At 41.6% G+C, this 20,425-nt stretch overlaps 1 protein-coding gene across 1 annotated transcript in view; it reads left to right on the forward strand.

Annotated features, from left to right (window-relative positions):
* Positions 1-20,425, forward strand: part of trpm3 (transient receptor potential cation channel, subfamily M, member 3) — a 192,760-nt gene that overhangs the window by 96,325 nt on the left and 76,010 nt on the right. Inside the window, 2 exon segments of the mRNA XM_034238276.1 lie at positions 16,485-16,564; positions 19,728-19,926. Of these exon segments, the coding sequence (XP_034094167.1) occupies positions 16,485-16,564; positions 19,728-19,926 (279 nt within the window).

The raw sequence follows: 20,425 nt of genomic DNA on the forward strand, positions 1-20,425 counted from the left end.
CTAGTTAATGATATGACTGCCTGCTTATCAAAGGACACCTAAACAATAAGCGTTGCTTGGCAACAGGGTGTGGCCGCAAAGTATAGTGCAGCATTATGCATATGTTTATATGAGCGGTTACAGGTATAAATGCTCATATGTTTTTTCTCTTCATTCCCCACGCCCCAAAATTAATTAATAAATATACCCATTTTAGGAAAAGTAAGAACGTTTGAGCAGTGTGGGTTTTATATGAACAGAGTTACACATATTTCAAAACGCGAAGTGTAATAACTGCAGGTGCCTCCCCGTCAGAATGACAAAGATCCTCAGTGAAGCACAAGCCCATGTTTCACTACATTGTAAGTACAACTTATTAAAAAGATCAGTTCAATGCAACTAATGTCGTCTCAGTGTTATTGATGTTAAAATTGGTTTGCCATGAATTTAGTGATGGATTGTAAACATTTGAAATGTAGCATGTAAGTGTTTCTCAGTTACAAGGTTGTTGTTTTAATAAATCAAACACTGATGGTGCAGCGCTGTGCTGTACCTCTTTATATAGGCATTTGTTCCTTAACAAATCTTTTTTTCAAAGGGGGTACATGATTGAAAAAAGTTTGAGAACCACTGAGCTAGAGTGTGGTAGTTGCATGAGAAGCAATTTCACAGCCTTTGACCCGAAACACCTCAGCACCTGCAACTTCATTACAGAGACACTGGCCCTGGTCTGCTGCACACATACATACACACAACTCAGCACCGTGTGCATCAACTCAAGTTGTGGCCCCCAAATGGCTCGTCATGGTAATGGCGCTAACAATGTCCAAGCATTGTCCAAGTCATACAGAAAATCGTTTTGTGGAACAGCCAGGGTAACATAATCATTTGGGGTGCAACAGCGGCAGACAGGTGGATATACAGTTAGAAGCTAATGAAGCACACAGAAGAACCCAACATATACGCAGTTCATCTTGTGACAGTATGATGACCCATTGGCTTGGTTCCACTGGTTGGAAAAATGCTCCTCGAATCCTATCTGTGCAGGCATGTTTAATAATGCTGACGTCATCTTCCTAGCTCCAAGAAAGATGTGACCGAACAATAACGTAACATCAACATAAATGCAACGTTTTCCAAGGTGTCCTATTTCACATATCTCCTTTATGTATTATGATTGTATTGTATTTGTAACTTAAAATAAGTTAATTGAATTGGATTGTTGTATCTTAGGTGTTATAACACTGCTTAGTTGAATACTCAAACATCACAAGAGAAAGAAAGAAAGCGCAGGAAGTCCCAGAAATCAACAGACAGACAGGAAGTGAAAACCAACGGGAATACGGTATCTGCTCTGGCATTGTTAAAGGTCCCCGATTATACTGTTGGTTGCTGATTGGCTAATGGTTACTCAAGCCAAAAAATCGTTATGACATCATAAAGTGGTCAAAATCGTATCAGTTCATTTTCAGACAGGTTTTTATATAAATGGATCAGGACAAAAAGAGAGAGAATCTTTGTTCCTGAAGCTTTCAGAATCTCTTTACACAGAGGGGACACATGTTGAAAAAGAAAAAGTGGATTTTGCATAATAGGTGACCTTTAAAGACAGAATCGAAAAATGTGAACAGACTTGTCGTCGGGATCCGCATCATTAATGATTGCACATATTTTCTCCGTCCTTGCGTTTGTTCTGTTAACCGTGCACCTCCCAACAATACATGTAACATAAACACGATGTCAAACTGTTGGTTACACATAATGCATACACGGACGTTCAACACAACAAAACAACATGTCACGCACCATCACAAATCACAATGGAAATCAATGAGACACAATAGAAAACACACATGATGCAAAATGACAAGCCAACATCACAACTCTAACCAAGCACAGGTCAGTGTCAACACACCGAACACCACTACACACACAACCTCTCTATTTCTCCCTGTTTCCTTCCTTTGGCTGTTTTAAAGCCCACCTCCTGCAGAACGCGACAGGTGTCAATCCAGCCGTGTTAAGCCGAAGCGCCCTGTGATCATTAGACTGAGTGCCCTTCGTTGGCTGGTCGCTCCTCTTGTCAGTCACTCCTCCTTTCCTCCGTTCACTGCTGGCTTCTGGTTTCTTCTGATGTAAGGCTTCTCAGCTATATGCCCTCATCTTGACACACATGGGTACTTCCTATCTCATCTCACTGTCAGTTTATCTCTCTCTCTCAATACATCCTCTTGTCCTGCTTCTTAATCCTCTTGGACCCGCTCCCTGATTCACAACAGATACTAGCTTCTTCTTTTTCTTCAGTAGTGTCCACTTCCTCTTGAATTTAGATTTGGGCCGTTTCTCAATCTCGTGGATGCTGGCTTGGTAGTCGCGTACTTCCAAGTCACTTCCTTCAGAAACGAAGCAAGTATACTTCCAAGCCACGGCTTCGGAAAACGAAGAAGAATGGAACAGGCTAACAAGTGTGCCACTCTCTAACGGTTTCAACATAAACTGTACCGAAAATAAATACCTCACGATGTCTATCTAATTATGAACTTGCTTTACTTTCACGGAACACATTTTTGGTGATAACAACCGTAACAAAGTAACATATTTACCAACACATGTTCTACGCCACTACATACTAACATTTAAATGTGTGCTGCGTCGGATCAGCCATTCTCCGCGAGGGTTTTTGAAATTGGTCCGTGCGCAAAGCATTGTGGGGATTTTAAGGACGCGAAGTCTACCCATGTGCAGCCTCGAAATTTCCCCCAAACCAAGGACGCGGCCTCGGTGGAATTCCATGTATGCTGGAGATTGGAACAGTACTTCGGCGGCACTCGATGACGTAGCATCCTTGAAATATTGGCTTGGAAGCCAGTATCCTCGAGATTGAGAAACGGCCTCAGTGTCTATTCTCCGTCTTTTCCTCCTAATATTCTTTAACAATGCTCTTCTTCATGCTTCTCTCTCATGTGGCATTGTGACCCTCATTCTTCACACACAAATCACCTGATAAAACACACATCTTCCCTCTCTCATCTCTATGTCCCTTTACTGTCTTTTTCTCACTGTTAGAAAAATATCACTCGTCACCGGCTTGAGCTTCAATATCAGGATACCGTATTTATTATCCTTGCAAGAATGGAAGTAGTCATCACATACAGAGCATTTGGGACAACCCTGAACAGCGTCCTTCACATGCTTATATACAAGAGAGGGAGTTACACAGTCACAAGATGGAGGAATAGAAAGCAGTATTCAATGTTTAGTTCAGACTGGCTCCACGTCAGAAATGATCATGCTTGAATCATCATGTTAATCACATAGCTATCATATGCCTAAAACAGTCCTGATGCTCATAGGTAATCATACATCCTGCCATGTACACAGCTACAGTTGGGATACCTTTGTTATCATGTGCTATAAGAGTACATTCAGTATGTTCCCAACACTCACCACCAGCTTCACCTCAGCCTTACCTGTTTTCTCTCCCACAACCTACCTCCTGCCTCTTTCTTCTCCACTTTCTACCTAACCTCCACATTTCCATTCACTAGCCCCTCAAAGTGAGAACCCCCCCCCCCCCCCCCCTCTGTCACGGACAGAATGGCCATGCCAGTCTTGATTAGAGCCTGCATGGTCAGACGCTCAGCTAGGCTTAGCGGAGGCCTGTGGGAAAGAGTGCTGCTTATTCTAGCCTCAGGAGATGGATTGAAAAAGACAGGAACTAAAACAAGCAAGCATTCTCTCATTACACTCACACATTGAACACAGCCGCACATGCGCACTAGGACACGAATAGGCGCGGATAACACACAGCAGTCTACTCAAGAAGTAAACAGATGCATGCACAAGCACATTGGAGAAAAACACTTTTAAATGATTCTTGGCCTTGTGCATTTTCCATTTGATGTTGTGCGCTGAATGACGGTAAAAGGGAACCATTGTTGCTTATTGATTTTGGTTGAACAACACAGTCTGCATGCATGAATATACATGCCCACTTTAATGCAATGAAATTCACTATCTGTTAGGGCTGCACAATTAATCTAAATATTATTGAAATTGAGCAATATTCAAATTGCAGGAAGCTAAATGTTTGTTAAGCACTAAATGTGTTAAAGTGTCATTTTGAATGCAGTACTGTGAAGCTCAGGTCAGGTTATTTATTTGTACCCGTAGGTAGATTTTGTTTGCAGAGAAAAAGACAAGGGATCCATCCTGACACTAAAAACAAACACAAACAACAGACACATCTCACACATCTAATGAAAGGACTAGTAAAAAGTACAAGTACACCTTGCTCAACCGAATCTCAAAATATTTAAAAAACATTTTAACAAGGAAAACACGAGTACACATTTCCCAGCTTACAAACAGTATTCCATAGACTTAATAACAAATGGTAGTGGTAGCGATCCTCTGAAGAAATCACATTTGCAATATCAGTGAAAATATCCACAACTTTTTCCAAATCACGCAGAAAATGAGGAAAACATTCATTTGTCTTTTTAATGTTTTTGCAATTTGTTTCACTAATGCAGTGGTTCCCAAACTTTTTCAGTCGGGACCCCCTTGGGTATTGGAAATATTTTCGGGACCCCCCCTAACCCGGTTCCCATCTATATTGGTAGGATTAATTGTATATTGTTGTAAAAACATTACATTTTCTCTGCTGATAATAAGAAGATACAAAGATCCAACTATATTTATATTTTATTATGGATTACACATGAACAAAAGTGCTTGTAATAGATACTGTGAATTAATTTGGCCTAATTAAAACTGGTTGGCCTTCTTCCCTGAGTAGTAGATTTTTAAATTCAAATTTCTTTAAGGAAAATATATTAATTAACTATTTCTACTGCAGGTTGCAAACGATCACATCACTTTACCATTCCTATTCCACACATAGCCTATCAATGACTTGTGTGTACTTGCTTTCCCTCGCAGATCTCCTCAAACCGGGGCTGTTGTTTTCAGACTGCCACTCTCAGTTCATTCTCAATGTTCAGCTTTGATCTGTATTTCGTTTTGATGGCAGCAACAGCAGAAAAAGCCTATCTCACATAAGTAATGTTGCAAAAGGCAGCATTATGCCCACAGCTCTCTGACCAATGAGATATTTTCGAGCAGTGTTTGTTTACATTTGAATAATAATAATACATTTGATTTATATAGGTGCACTTTAAAAACAACGTCATCTCAAGGTGCTTCACAAAGCTAAAAGGAGAAAATAATAAATCAAAAAAATCTTCCCGCGACCCCCCTGCAGTACCTCCGCGACCCACCAAGTTTGAAAACCACTGCACTAATGTTTTATAGTATTCTGCCTTAATGTCAAACAACGCATACATGCCATGGATCATATTTGTTTACATTTTGCTTAATAAGCTCCCTATCCACAGCTCATACAAGCAATAGCATACACACATATACGGAGACATACATCACCATGTTGTTTTTAATATCCTTTATGCATTTCTATCCACCATTTTGACATGACTTGTATACAGCTTTTCTGCCGGTCTGTATTTATCCTTTTATATTGTGCTCTGATTTACAATCTCTTGCCTCGGACGTGACTCACAGTGACAAAGAGCACTTAGGTGTATTTCATAGAAAGCCTTCAATATATATATATATATATATAAGAGGATGCTTTATTTAAGGGGGTATATAGTATTTCAATTAAGTGTCATATAAATCATACATACAGGGCTACATTTAATAGAATGCTACTTCAGGGACACTTTATCATGGGACATTATATAGCTGCAGTGGAATCCATCAATCATAAGAAACTCCATAAACCGGACAACCTGCAGAAAGGATCACAGGAAACACATTTCAGATCGTTTCAGTGAAGGTCTCTTCAAGGCCGTTGAGCCAAAGGGTCGGACACAGATTACTACTGATGGGTCTGCTTATTGATGCTGTCTATGGTTATAAATCATCAAGTTACATTATGTTAAAGATGGGGTATGTAATTTTGGAGAAACCAGCTCGAGTGCGCTAGAATTTGAAAATACACAGCCGGAAGAAATCTGCCTCTTCCTTCAAACTTCCTTACAGAGCCCCTCCTCCAACACACAAGAACGCGCACATGACCAATGAGGGCACGCAGGGCCGGCCCTTGGCATAGGCAGTATAGGCGAATGCTAAGGGCGCATTAACCCAACGGGGGCGGACATTTCATAACAACACAATTTCCCGATTTTGGATCAACAAAGTACATCTTATTATCTTAAACTAACAGAACTACGCCTATATTGCATACAGCGCCAATAAACTATGGCACCCCCCCACCCAAAATCAAGTTGAACTGCCCCAGCCTCAGTCAAACCCAGAGGTTTATGTGAAATAGTTGTTTTTTTTAAATAATGGTTTTAGTATGCAATTATAGGTTTTAATTTTGTATTCGTGTTAATTTAAAATAAATCAAACTCCCAAAAAACGTATACAGCTTCTGTGTGCTGCGGCCGCAGGGGGGGGGAGCTTTAGAGAGCTCTCTCCTGAAAGACTGAGAGGCTCTGATAACCTCAGCTCAGTGAGGTAAAGGCACACCTATATATGATCATTATAGTTATAAAAAAATAAGAGAACAGATGAAAAACAGGTATAAAATACTATATGACAGTACAAAAATGTAGTTATTAATAAACAAGAATACAGTTTGAAAGGAGAGTGATTTGTAAAATATCCATAGAGAAAGAGAAAATCTGCTTACAGTTCTGTTTCATATGGGTGTTGAGCAGTGGCGGTTCTAGACCAATTTGACTGGGGGGGCCAGGCTGGGGCCAGTTATTTTCTGAGGGGGGCACAATAAATGGAGGACGAAAAAGAGAAAGACAGTATGAAGTAATTGCGCATAAGAAAACAATGCAATACAGTTATTGGTATTTGTTTCATTACACTATTATTATATGCTTAATACCTTTGTGTGCTGTTTGGGTCAGTGTTTACTAAAATATATTTTTTTTAAATGTTGAAGTTAAATGCATCAATCTGGTGCACTTGGAGCACCAAATGAATTTATGGATACAGCTCTCAACACTCATATGAAAGGGAGCTGTATACTTTTCAATGATCCAAACATCTTTAGAATATGATCACAACCAATAACAAATCATTTAAACTAGTTTATTCTTATCTTATTTTACCTAGTTAGCATTCTTTATTTTTATTTATGCATATTTTACTAATCACTCCCCTTTTAAACTTTTTTTTTTGTTACTGTCCTATAGTACACATTGGAATGATTTCTTACTTTATTTTTTACAACTATATTAAATAGATAAAGGTGTGCTCTCTCTAGTTCTCACTCTCTCTGTCTCGCTCGCTCACAGAGGCTGTGTGCTCCTCCGTGGCGATGACGGCTTGCGTTAAAAAAACAAAACAAAACATATTTGTAAAGTGGGGGCTATGGAGGGCTTGCGAGATACCGGTAGCTCGCGATCGAGGTGTTGGAGACCCCTGCTCTAATGGGTCCGACTAGAATGACAAATATCGTTAGTTACGCCTATTCCGTCTATTCTATTCAAATAGATAGGAAACTAAATACATTTGCACACATCTTGTGTCCATATCTTTCTGTTTTGGTGGTCATGCCACAACCGTGCATGTGCATGCATGCGCGAGTCGTAGTGAGTGTCTGCATTTGGGGGGGGGGGGCGCCAGCTAAAATCTTGCCTAGTTGGTCAGGTAAGATAAGTTTGTGCACGGATGGAAGGCTAACAGGCAGGTAGGCCATCCAGTTACTTTAGCCGGGCCGGCTCAGATGATTGGTCGTGCTTTTTACAGTACCACGGCTTCCACAGATGACATTTTTGTATGTATTTATTGTCAAAGCATTTAATGTATTCATTGCTATCGGGATGTTAAGAGCATTCCATGGAATATAACAAAAAGTGTTTCTGAAGTGAATTACTTACCCCATCTTTAACCAAAACAAAAGTATTTAGCAGCTTGAAAAGCGTGTTTAAGATCTAGAAGCAAATTAAAGCAACTTGTGTTTCCCAGTTTTTATATAACATTGTTGTCTGTGGGAGTAGCCACTAAAGAAAAGAAGAGAGCCTATTTTCTGAGTGTAAAGCCTTTTGTTTGGATATGTTTGGCAGGTGGATGACACTAAAGTGATGTTAAATGCTAAAAACACACTTTGACAGGCTTGATATTCAGTTTGCATGTGGGCTAAACGTTGTGCATTGTGTGAATTTAAAACGCGAAATCCCATGGCAATTAGCAAATTACATGATTTGAATACATTTTTTCCTTAGCATCTTTGAGCGTATTAATGTTTAGAATTCAGCTATGTTTAACCACGTAGTTGGTACATGGTTGTAATTGGATGACACAGGGAGCATGATGAAATTGTGGGCAATCACCTCAGGAGTCCTCTCACTAAATCTTTTCATGAGTTGAGTTCATGCAGGCGTTTTCCGCTGTAACACACCAGGGGAAACCCCCATTCTGCACTTTGCTATCTTGTGTATTTGCCATTTTGCGCAACAGAGTGATGACAATTATTTATTTGGGCTGAGGAAGTCTACCCCTTGCCTGATTTGCTAGTTTCCTCCAGTCCATCAGACCGGAGAAGAGCTGCTGAGTCAAGGTGGAACGTGTTTGTTTAAAGGGGACTTAGTTAGCTTTCTTTGGTTCTGCCTTTCATGTAGTGTTGTATAGGTTTCAGGGCCTGTAAATGGTCTTCAAAAGCTAAAAGTTCCCTCCTGAGGAAGTTTTTCTTCTTCCACTCTCCCCGCCTGGTTAAAATGCCTGCATTGGACCCCTTTGTTTATATTCTGTAACATAGTGACATCACTAGGTCGCACCATTATTGGCTAGCACTTCAACACCTTGTGAAGTGATAGGATAAGGGACGGGACTTCTCTAAGCTGTTAACCAATCACAACAGAGCCGGCCAGCTAACCAATCAGAGCAGACTGGGCTCTGGTTTCAGACAGAGGGTGAAAAGAGGTGCTGCAGCACAGGCAGTATGAGAACAATAAAGAGCTTTTTGAACATTAAAGCATGGAGACATGTCCCAGTAGAGACACTAATATGAACCTGATGTTCAACATAATATGTCCCCTTTAAACTGAGCCTACGGTCGGACATTTTTTGTAAGCAAATGCCTCTGAAAATAACTGACTATTAGGGTCAAAATTAAAGGTTCATAATATAATCCCTCTTCAATTTCCAAACGGTGAAACAAGTGGAAAACAAATGTTATGTGTGTCAGAGAGAGGAAAAGAGAGTGTGTGTGTGTGTGTGTGTGTGTGTGTGTGTGTGTGTGTGTGTGTGTGTGTGTGTGTGTGTGTGTGTGTGTGTGTGTGTGTGTGTGTGTGTGTGTGTGTGTGTGTGTGTGTGTGTGTGGGGGCCATAATCATGCATGCCAGTTACCCTCTGGGAAGATAGACCCAGTGTTTGCGTGTGCTCAGTTCGGCGATTGCTATTTCACTTTCCTAAGTGGTTCGTCTCCTTGACAAGATTGCATTTAAATGAAATGACCTCATGCGTAATGCAGGCAGCAGCTACATGGCGCTGGCATTGGCCTTTCCGCTCTGGATCAAGCAGTGAGTCACCATCTAGTGTTGTTTACCAATGCATTGAAGGTGGCTATCTCCTGAAGGTCATTGTATATAACATCAGCCATCTCTCAGGTTACTCAAGGTGCGCATGGTTGGCTCCTTGCTGCTGTTGTGAGGGAACAAAGGGACACGATAGAGGAGAGTAGAAGAAGAGAGGAGCGATAAACAGAGGTAGGCACTCAGAGTGACATTAGGAGAAGATGAGTGTGATGCGAGGGGAGGTGAAATGTGTCTTTAGTGCAATTCAGTTCAAGTCTTCTCTGGCCAACCTGCATCTAAGAGCAACAGACAAACAAAAACTACTTTTTTAACTAATGGTAGAAACACTGGGCATGCTGGGTTGTAGACTGGTCAGTTAGTTACAAAATGAACTCTACTGAGAAGCTCATATTATTCCTTAAAGGCACATTTCTTAGTATCAACGAACATCGTATTCACAAAATGTTATATGCGTCAGAGGTCATATTCTAATTTGCAGCAAACATATATAAATATAATTCTCATGTAACTGTAGATTCAGTGATGCAGTTAGTCGCAGGGGACTTGCCTGATCTGCTTTGGCTGTAACAAAGTGCTTATCTGTTATTAGGAAGACATACTCGATAGAGGTCCGCAGGAGAAGCATCTACAGCTTTCAAAATATATGTTCTCTGCTCTTATCTAGATGAGATAAGATGGACCTTTATTCATCCCTGTGGGGAAATTCAGTTGTACAAGCAGCAAGAGGGTAAGCGTAAAAAACAGGACAGCACAGATTCACACAGATTAATAAAGTCAACAATAAAATCAAGAATAAAATGATAATAATAATAAAAGACTATGAAATAGGAGATGAGTAAAAATAACTGTCAGCATATATACATATTTGGTCATCTAAATTATGAAGTACGAAAAGTGACAAGTGAAAATGGACATCTGTACATATAGTGACATATCTATCTACATATTTGGTCTACTACTAATATATTAACATGGGTTGTGGAAACAGTGTATATTTATGTCCAGTGATTTTATATTATTTTTTAAAATCTTTTTTACATTATTGACCCCTTGTTGTGCAGCCTGATGGCTCCAGGCACAAAGGACAGTCCGAGGCGCTTGGTGCTGTGTCGTGGAGGGATGAGTCTGTGGCTGAACGTACTCCTCATCTTCACTAGCTCTGCGTGGAGTGGGTGGGAGGGGTTCTCTAGGATGCTGTCGAGCTTCCTCCTCGTCCTCCCCTCTGCCACCTCCTCCAGATTGTCCAGTTGTACTCCCACTACAGAGCTAGCCTTCCTCACGAGCTTGTTCAGCCTGCCAGTGTCCCTAGTGTTTGTGTTTCTACCCCAGCACACCACGGCAAAGAAGAGCACACTGGCCACCACAGACTGGTAGAACATCTGCAGCAGCCTCGTGCACACGTTGAATGACCTGAGCCTCCTCAGGAAGAACAGCTTGCTCTGTCCCTTCCTGAAGAGAGCATCGGTGTTGTCTGTCCAGTCCAGTTTATTGTTTAAGTGCACTCCCAGGAACTTGTATCTGTTCACCACCTCCACATCCTCCCCCCTGATGGTGATGGGGGTCAGAGGCCTCTCCCTGCTCCGCCTGAAGTCCACCACCAGCTCCTTAGTCTTGCTGATGTTGAGCTGGAGGTGATTGTTGTCACACCAGCCTACGAAGCTCTCAACCAGGGCCCTGTACTCCTCCTCATTGTTATGTTACTTATGTACTTGTACTTATGTTACTGTTAAAAACACAAACGTAAAGCCTTGACATGCTTTTGTGCTTGCATGGTCTCAATGTCCCTTGACTGTTGTTAACCTAATCGATCATGATAGAATAAATATACAAAACAAAGAAGTCTTCCCCACGTAAGGGCAATGGTACATTTGTGTACACAAGTTAGGCCTAAAGCTACAGTTTGCATTTAACGTGTCTTTGTGTGTGCATCCCTTCCTAGCAGCATTGAAGTAAAACAAGTTGGCACTACTTGCACACACACACACACACACACACACGCACACACACACACACACACACACACACACACACACACACTCTGGTGCCTGGTAGCATCTGGACGGTCTGGGCTCAGGTGCATCTGTCATGGCACAGAATACGTTACGCTTTCATCTTCAACAGATTTTTGGGCATTTTTGCCTTCGCTTTCATTCCCATTTTGTTGCTGGTGCGTTTGTGTTTAACATTAAGCAGGATTACAGTTTTTAAAAGCGCTTTCTCTTTATGTGTTTTTCCTGCTATTGTTAGACTTGATTTAGTTCAGATTACAATCTTCCTTTCCCAGTTTCCCCCACTGCCCCTGCTAATTAAACCTGCTCGGTATTATGAACAGGTTTGTTAATCCCTTGATGAAAACAGGTAGGAGACTTCCCCTCCACTGTAATAAAAAAACAGCAGGACCACTGCAAAAACTCACATGCACAAGTGTGTGTGTGTGTGTGTGTGTGTGTGTGTGTGTGTGTGTGGTGTGTGTGTGTGTGTGTGTGTGTGTGTGTGTGTGTGTGTGTGTGTGTGTGTGTGTGTGTGTGTGTGTGTGTGTGTGTGTGTGTGTGTGTGTGTGCGCTGGTGTTCGTAGGTGTTTGTAATTTAGGCGATGTCATGTTGCTCCTCCTAATAGGCTCTCCCTTGCCATTCAAACTAACCCTTTGGTCTTGATCTCTGACAGCAACATGTCTGAGGGGATAAAGTGCTTTCTTTCTCTTTTTTCAAATCACACACACACACACAACACACACACACACACACACACACACACACACACACACACACACACACACCACACACTCACACACACACACACACACACACACACACACAGGCAGCCTGACAGTCCAGATTTGAATTTGAGGTGCTTGTAGGAGGAGGACAGCAGGTACTTTTCCTGAGCACACTGCATCTGGAAAATGCTCCTATTTACATATTTACATATTTCAAAGGTGTCAAACATCAGTGTCGGAAACTTTGTGGATAGTTAATCGTCTGTGCAGAAGGAAGGAACACACTGGAACGCTCACAGCTGTGTGGAGCTGGGAGGAGACTGTGACATAGGTAACCATTATTTTAGAGGTGTTTCAGGGCTTTACCCTCAGCATCATGAACACACACACACACACACACACACACACACACACACACACACACACACACACACACACACACACACACACACACACCAGCAGAGCTAATAGACCCAGAGTGGTCCAGTCCCCAGTGCACTGAGAGGGGTCTGATCAGTTGTGTTCAGTGATCTCATGTTGACGGTAGGATCATGCCTCTAACACTACATTCAGCCATACGTTTGAAGGGGAAGCCACAACAGTGCAGACCGTCAGATAACACAGGTGAGTCGTGGAAATTAGAATAGTTGCTCTGATAAACATTTTATACCAAAGCTGATTTCTTAAAATACTTTTTATCGGGAAAGGTATGCCTTCTTCTTCTCAACATTGTACTCAATATCTCTTCTGTTTGTGAATCAATTTCTATATTTACTTTTGAATAAATATAACATCTAAATGTTCCTTCTGCTGTTACCAATAGTTTCTTTATTCAGAGTCTCATAAGTGTTGATACATCTTAGATGTTTATTTTCTTAGATATCAAACTCAGGTCTTTATGTTTGAAAGAAAAGAAATGGCACGACTTCTTCGAACACAAGAACATTTCACTGATAATTATGATCCCCAATTATGAAGTTGTGTCTTTCTTGAGCTCCGAACTTCACCATATTTCACCCTGAAGCTGTACTTAATGTCATACTGTATCTTTTATTAAATTCCACCCAAAATGGTCTCATTATGGATCATCCTGCTTTCCCATAATAGGGTTCACTGCCTGCTAAACATTTGATGAATAGCATTTGAGTCTTGATATTGTTCTTTATGCATGGTTAAATTAAAGTGAACCAAAAGAAGGGATAAAGGAAGCAGTAATGTCTCTTTTTTACTTTTATCTATGTCCCGTAAAACCAAATGCAATTTAAGAGATGGGTGGATACAGACTTAATGGCGCACAATAGAAAAATAAAGCAGTTTAGCTTTGATGACTTTTTGGAATAGATGTACTGCACTACAAATGCAAAGGGAGAGTTTGTGTGTATCTTCATAGCATGTCAATAGTTCTTGTTACATTTCAGTTATTGTCATGAAAACTAATATTGAATTATAAAACGTGATTTTTTGTGAAAGTGCGCCAGGCTACTATATGCCCACCTATCCATATATAAAAATGAGTCATTCAAGTTTGTTAAGAGGAAAAGATAGGATAGGAAAAGGCAGAGAGCAAAGGGATTAGGCTGTTGATTGGATATGGTTCCCAATTCAGCTCCCTGCCAGTGCCAATAAGAAAGAGGAGACACAATAGTAAAGGAAGGGGGAGATATAATGGAGTCAAGACCCCTAACAGGCTGCTCACTCGCTGCACAGTCACTCCTACCTCACAGGCTGTGTGTGTGTGTGTGTGTCCAGGTGATACATCTTAATTACACAATGGAGTGCAGGCCATGTGCCATCTCATCATAGCATGTCAAATCTCCTAAGCAGCGCCAGAGAGCATGAGAGGGAGAGCGAGTGAGAAAATGTGCACGGCGTAGATACAGAAAAGAAGGAAAAGGCAGAATTGAAACGGACGGGGGAAAAGATGGGGGTGCAAACAGAATTAAATCTTTGACTGGGTTCCTCTGAGGTGAAACTACTGTGGTCCCTTTTTTAAGGGTTCACTTAGAGAACATAAAAGGCTTTTTGTGGTGTGTGATTACTACTTGAACCCTGCCAATACGGATCAAATTGAAAATAAAAACTGCTGTTGCAACCGTTGAGTGGATCTAGTTTTGTCCCAGGATGAGCCGGCGGATGAATACACAGTTCTAGCATGTCAGGGAAAGAATGGGGCTGGGGGCGTTTTTGTGGCCCGCTGAGTCATCGTGGCCAGGGCGAGCTCTAATAGCCCCCCCAGCCCCCGAGAGTAATGGTTAATCGTGGAAAGACTGGTGTTAGGGTAAGTGTGCCTGTGTGTAGGCCCAGCCTGTTTGTGGTGGGTTTTGGCGTGCCGTGGTGTGACAGGCCAGTCAGGCGGATGGGGCGTGTGTTGTTGTAGCCGTGGCGATGGGGAAAGCCCTGAACAAGCAGCTCTCAGCTCTCCTGGCTGGGAGAAGAGCCGGGGCAGCTCTCCCAGAATTACAAAAAAGAAGCTCCGTCCTTTTGTTTTCACGGCTGTTGTGTTCCCTCTGCTGTGGGTTTGGGAGTCTGTCTGTGTGTCCTCCTCGTTGGCTGTTGGCTGTTCGCTCCTATTCTGCTCTGGTGTTGTGCTCCGTCGCCACAAAACCTGCCGCAGACATAGTCCACTTCCTGGTGCTGGGGTCTACACAGGAAGTGTAACTTTTGAACCATAAAGCGCTGAGCAAAAAGTTGAAAATTCTCCGGATCACAGAAACAGAAAATGTACATTATGCAATACACATGAGAGAAACTGGATGTTATTTCCACAATCACCATAGAATAACACATACACCTCAGAATTGATTACAGAGACGCCGGGACATTTGGGACAATCTAATTGATGTTTTTTTGCTTTTATCCTAAAGCTCTGGATACAGTTTCCCATCGTTATAGCTCTAAGAAGGGTTTACATACATTAAACTGCCTCTTATGGTGCTTTAATCCTTGTTGATTTGTTACAACTGCATATTAACACCTTTACAGATGTGTAATATTTCTAAATCCTGTGCTGCATGTGCCTTTCAGAATACATTAGTGGCTCTAAGTGTCTTTCTCCCTGTGTGTCGCTGGATAATTGGCAGTCTCTCTGTCACTCAGACGCTCGGCAGCTGTTGACTACAGAGTGTCACAAACACACCATTACCCCTGCTGCATTATACAGAGGAAGTCTTTCTATATTACTGTATAGGAACCAAAAGGTCCCCACATACACAAACACTTCCTCATTTAAAGCACACACACACACACACACACACACACACACACACACACACACACACACACACATGGCTGCACATGAGAGTATCTAAGGACTAGAGCTCTGACATAGTTTACTGCCTCACTGCATCTCACATCCGCTTTCTCTTTCCCAGCTCCTCATCTCATCCGGTTCTGGCTGGAGTCGCTGAATGGCATAACATATTTCTGTCAAGAGTGTCTTCAGTGTTTGAATTATGCGTGAGGGGATGTGCCTCAACTGAGTGTGTGTATGCATGCCTTTTCAAAAGTCTTTATGTCCTTAAACTAGGTTTGGAAGTGTATTTGCAGATGTGTCCTACATTTGTAATCACCGCCATGGTCAGCTGGAACTCCGCCCATATCATTCAGGAACATTCTCAAGTACATTTCAAAAGGTTGCAAACAAATTATTTAAGGAGTATAAAGTACATTTGAACTGTGCCTGTGGCTATGTATGCATATATTATTATGTACACTTATTTGTATTTACTTTTGTTTGGCCTTAGGATGGCGATAATTGGATGAGCATTTTAGTTTTCATTTCATACAGCACTGTCACTTGCATGAAATTATGAGCTGTTTTAATTTTGTTGTATGTATGTTTATGTATGTTTTGTGTGTGTGAGGACCCCAGGAAGAATAGCCAATGCTAGTGCTAATGGGGATCCTAATAAAGACATAAGACCACTCTTGAAAAACTGGTTTGATGGTTTGCAATTTCTCTAAACTTGTATTGTTACTTGCAGAGAAATAGTCAGTGAGATAACTGTCACATTTAACACAACCATCGGAAGCCTTCCTGTTTCTGAAAGGACATGAACACACTTTGTTTTACAGGTGAACCCGTCAGTCAAACAGCAGGATGCTCATGATTTCTCCAGACTGTCTGCTGTCTGTCTTTCTGGCTCGCATCACAGCTCCATTCTTTTTGACAAACGCTGACCGAGTTCTTCTGTCTTCCTCTCTGCAGGCACAGAAATCGTGGATAGAAAGAGTGTTCAGCAAGAGAGAATGTGTTCATATCATAGTGAGCGCCAAAGACCCCCATAGGTGAGTAAGCATGTGTGTTAAGGAAATAAGAAATGTTTACATGTACATTATTACAGCTTTTAAAATTGCTGTTGAATTGTTGAAGAAGCAAAGGAAAGAGACAGGGTGTTTCTCAATGTTGAGTAAAGCTGCTCCAGAGCCACTATTTCAAGCATACTACGTCATCGAGTGCCGCCGAAGTACTGTTCCAATGTCCAGCATACTTGGAATTCTACCGAGCCCTGGCGTACTTCGTTTGGAGACATTTCGAGGCTGCACATGTGTAGACTCCACGGTCTTAAAATCCCCACAATGCTTTGCGCACGGACCAATTTCCTCAAATCGGTCGCGGAAAATGTAAGGCTCTCATAGGAAGCATACCTGCAAACTTGCTCGCCTGTTCCACTTTTTGTTTTCCGAATGCCAGGAAGTATTTTTGCCTCGCTTCTGAAGCAAGTGACTCGGAAGACATGTGCTACCAAGCAAGCGTACTCGACATTGAGAAACACCCAAAGACCATTTGTTCTCTGAAAACGTCTTTATATTTAAGATTCGGTTTCTTTTTTAGTGCTATAAAAGCTGCAATACCTTCCAGGGTAACGTTACTATTTTTCAAACTGGATCTATTTTTCCCATGTGCATGACTTAAAGTCACAGAAAGGGAGAAGTATTTTTTAAATTGGTCCAGAAGTAAGCGAGAGCGACAACAGGCTGAAATGTAATCATTTGGGCACATTTGCATCGTTAATGTACATCCACTAAAATAGCTGTTTTTGTCACAGACAGGCTCAGGTTGTAACGCAAGGCTCTTCAAATCCTTATAGGAAGACCCTATGGAGAAATACAGTGTTCTTTCTTATCTTGCACATTTGTTATTGTACAAACCTTGCTCAAGGAGAAGTCTCACTCCAGTGTTTCCCACAGAATTTGGATTCCCCCCCCCCCGGCAAGAAAAGCCAAAGGCCCCTTAACCTATTCGGTCAACGCATCCACCCCCCCCCCCCTCATATAAGAAAATACATGCGAGTTCATGGCTACTGTAGACAACATTCTTGTTGCTCTGCGTTGCGTTGTTAATGAGTGAGACACACCGGAGTTGAGGATCTGTGGGGTTTATTCTCCCAAAAATATAATAAGTGATTTCTGTTTTTATAATTATATAATTTTCAACAGTAATATGAACAATTAGCATATATTTTTAGCATTTTTGAAAGCTACTTATGCCTTAATAGTATTATATATAATATTCAACAGTAATATTAACAATAAACATATTTATATTCATATATATAAACATCAATATTTGCTACATCCGTGCTCTCATCCAGCTGCAGAGCGAAATATTCACTCGCTCTCACTTGCTCCAAAAGCTGAGCAGATACTCAGTTTCACTCTCAGTAGCGGCAGCTCGATTCTGATTGGCTTGAAGGGTGGTCGTGTGAAAAAAAACTGTAACTTTAAAAAAAAAAAAATTCCCCTTTCCCTCAAACTCTGCGTGACCCCCCTGGTGCCCTCTGGCGGCCCCCCGGGGGGTCGGGGCCCCCACTTTGAAAAACACTGCATTATTCTCCCAAAAATATAATTCACAATTTAGGCATTTAGCAGACGCCTTATTCCGATCATCAGCCCACCTCACTATTAGGCCACCAACTTTAAAATTAAAATTAAAGAAAGATTATTATAATTGTTTTTTATGAGATCCATTTGTGGCGGACGATATTTAATTGTGCCGGCCCGCCACAATTAAATCAATGTATGGGAAACACTGACTATAAATCTTGCAAGAGGGTTAGGCCTCATACTCATCGTTAGAATCAGCTATTCATAATCTTTTAGATAAAACTATGCAACCCATTCTTAACTCCAACTCTTTCCAGCACTTCTCTCAGCAACTCTTTCAGCAATGACTCAACTCACGCCAGACTTGTCCTTGAGCCATACTTGATTTAAAACATGAGAGAATACAGTCCAGTTTGAAAAATCGCCAAGTTACCCTTCAACGAGTGAGTTACGTAATGTGATACCCCACCTTTTTACGCATTGCAATAGCCCTGTTTCACCGCTGACCTTTAAAAACAAGCCTCCGAGTGATATCACGCTGGCCTCTATTTGCATCAAAGTTACATGCTCCATACTAATGAGCTGAAAATAGTGACATTATACATTTTACAGCCTCAAAAGTGAAACTCAGAGCCAGGCAAAATATTCACCATCATTTAAAAAAGGTTAATCATTTAAGATTGGGCTCACAGGTGCGCACCACTTCAGGATATCATATAAGTGTGACTGTGAAATAGTAAGGGCCTCTATAATAAAAATACTATAATATGATTGAAATGATAAGAGCACTTCAACAAAATGATATGTAGTTTTGAGAGGGACGTTTTTACACTCATTATCTCAACAACCCTCTTCTCCCGCTCTGTTAAGTCGCTGTCACAGTGATGTTATCGTAAAAAAGTAAGAGAAGCAACTTCCTGCGCTACAGGGCTTTATACACACATGCAAACACAGGAAATGGCTGTGCTTGTTATGTAAATATAATTAGCATTACTGGAGGAAAGTGGGTAGAAGCCAGGAGGCAGAAGTAGGGGAAAGAGATGTTCCTCAAGATCAATTCAACATTTGTGTTGATGCGTATAAGGCAAAAGGAGGCAAAGTACCTTCGGTAAGAGATGATGGAAACATGAAGTGATAATCAAAGCTTCCTGACTTCCTTTTCCTCCCAGGGCTCCCACTCCATCCTGCTGGGTTAATACAGCGAATATGAAAGCTGCATTCAGCACATCTGAATGAGCATGCACTTGTGTAGGAATACTACAATTCAGCTGTCATGCTGCTAACTCTGTAGTTGCTGAGAGTGAGAGGAGGAGGAGAGTATAAGGGAGCAGACAACACAAAGAGATGGAGCCAATAAAAGATTGCAGGGGCCTTCAGATCCTTCGCCTCCTCTCCTCCCAATCAGCAGATGAAAGTCAGATGACAAGCTGTCACTTCAGCCTTGCCCACTTCTCACTGCTCGGCACATGACTATGGCAGCTCTCACAGTTTCTCCCCCATCTCAGCCACACAATGTATTATTTTCATTGGATGCTACACTCCTCCTGGGGCTCTGGCTACTACCTGTAAGTGACTGTGTAATATACTAATCTTACATTGACTTTTACTGTCTCCTCTCACCCAGGTGCTGTTGTGGTCGTCTGATAGGTCAGCACGTGGGCCTGCCCCCGGGCATCTCTAGTCACAATGATAAGGCAGAGCGTTTGGGCAAGAATGACAGCCTGTCAGAGAAATGGTCCATCAGCAAGCACACACAGATCAGCCCCACTGACGCCTTCGGCACCATCGAGTTCCAGGGAGGAGGACACTCCAACAAAGCCATGGTGACAACGAATCTACTGTGTTGCACTTTGTCAAAGCCAGAACAGAACGATAGGTCCTAAAATACACATCCAAACAACCCAGGCGTTACAGTACACTGGCTGTGATACCTTGTGTCACTAAGTGTGGTTTTGGATCAAAGGTAGAATTTAAAAGTGAGATGGATCAGCTGTTATGGATATCAAAACAATAGTTCTTCTTGCTGTAAGCACTTGAGTGTAAGCAACGAAGTAAATTCGAAAGTGCATACTATAGAAATGTGTATTGTAGATGTACTGTATGTTCCTCCGCTGCAGTACATGTATGTAGTTTAACAGCAAACGGGAGGAATATTTGAGATGGTTGACTGACTGAAATGATTTAAGCTCTTGATCTGGATGGTACAGTTATACCAGCTGTGTGAAAAGAAAGAAAAGTGTGTCAAATGCTAATGGTAATGACATGTAAAGAGGACTCATCCGGGTCGGTGTGCACCTTCTCAAATCCAGCTCCTTTTCCAAT

The sequence above is a fragment of the Gymnodraco acuticeps genome, unplaced genomic scaffold (genome assembly GCF_902827175.1).
Source record: "Gymnodraco acuticeps unplaced genomic scaffold, fGymAcu1.1, whole genome shotgun sequence".
NCBI lineage: Eukaryota > Metazoa > Chordata > Actinopteri > Perciformes > Bathydraconidae > Gymnodraco > Gymnodraco acuticeps.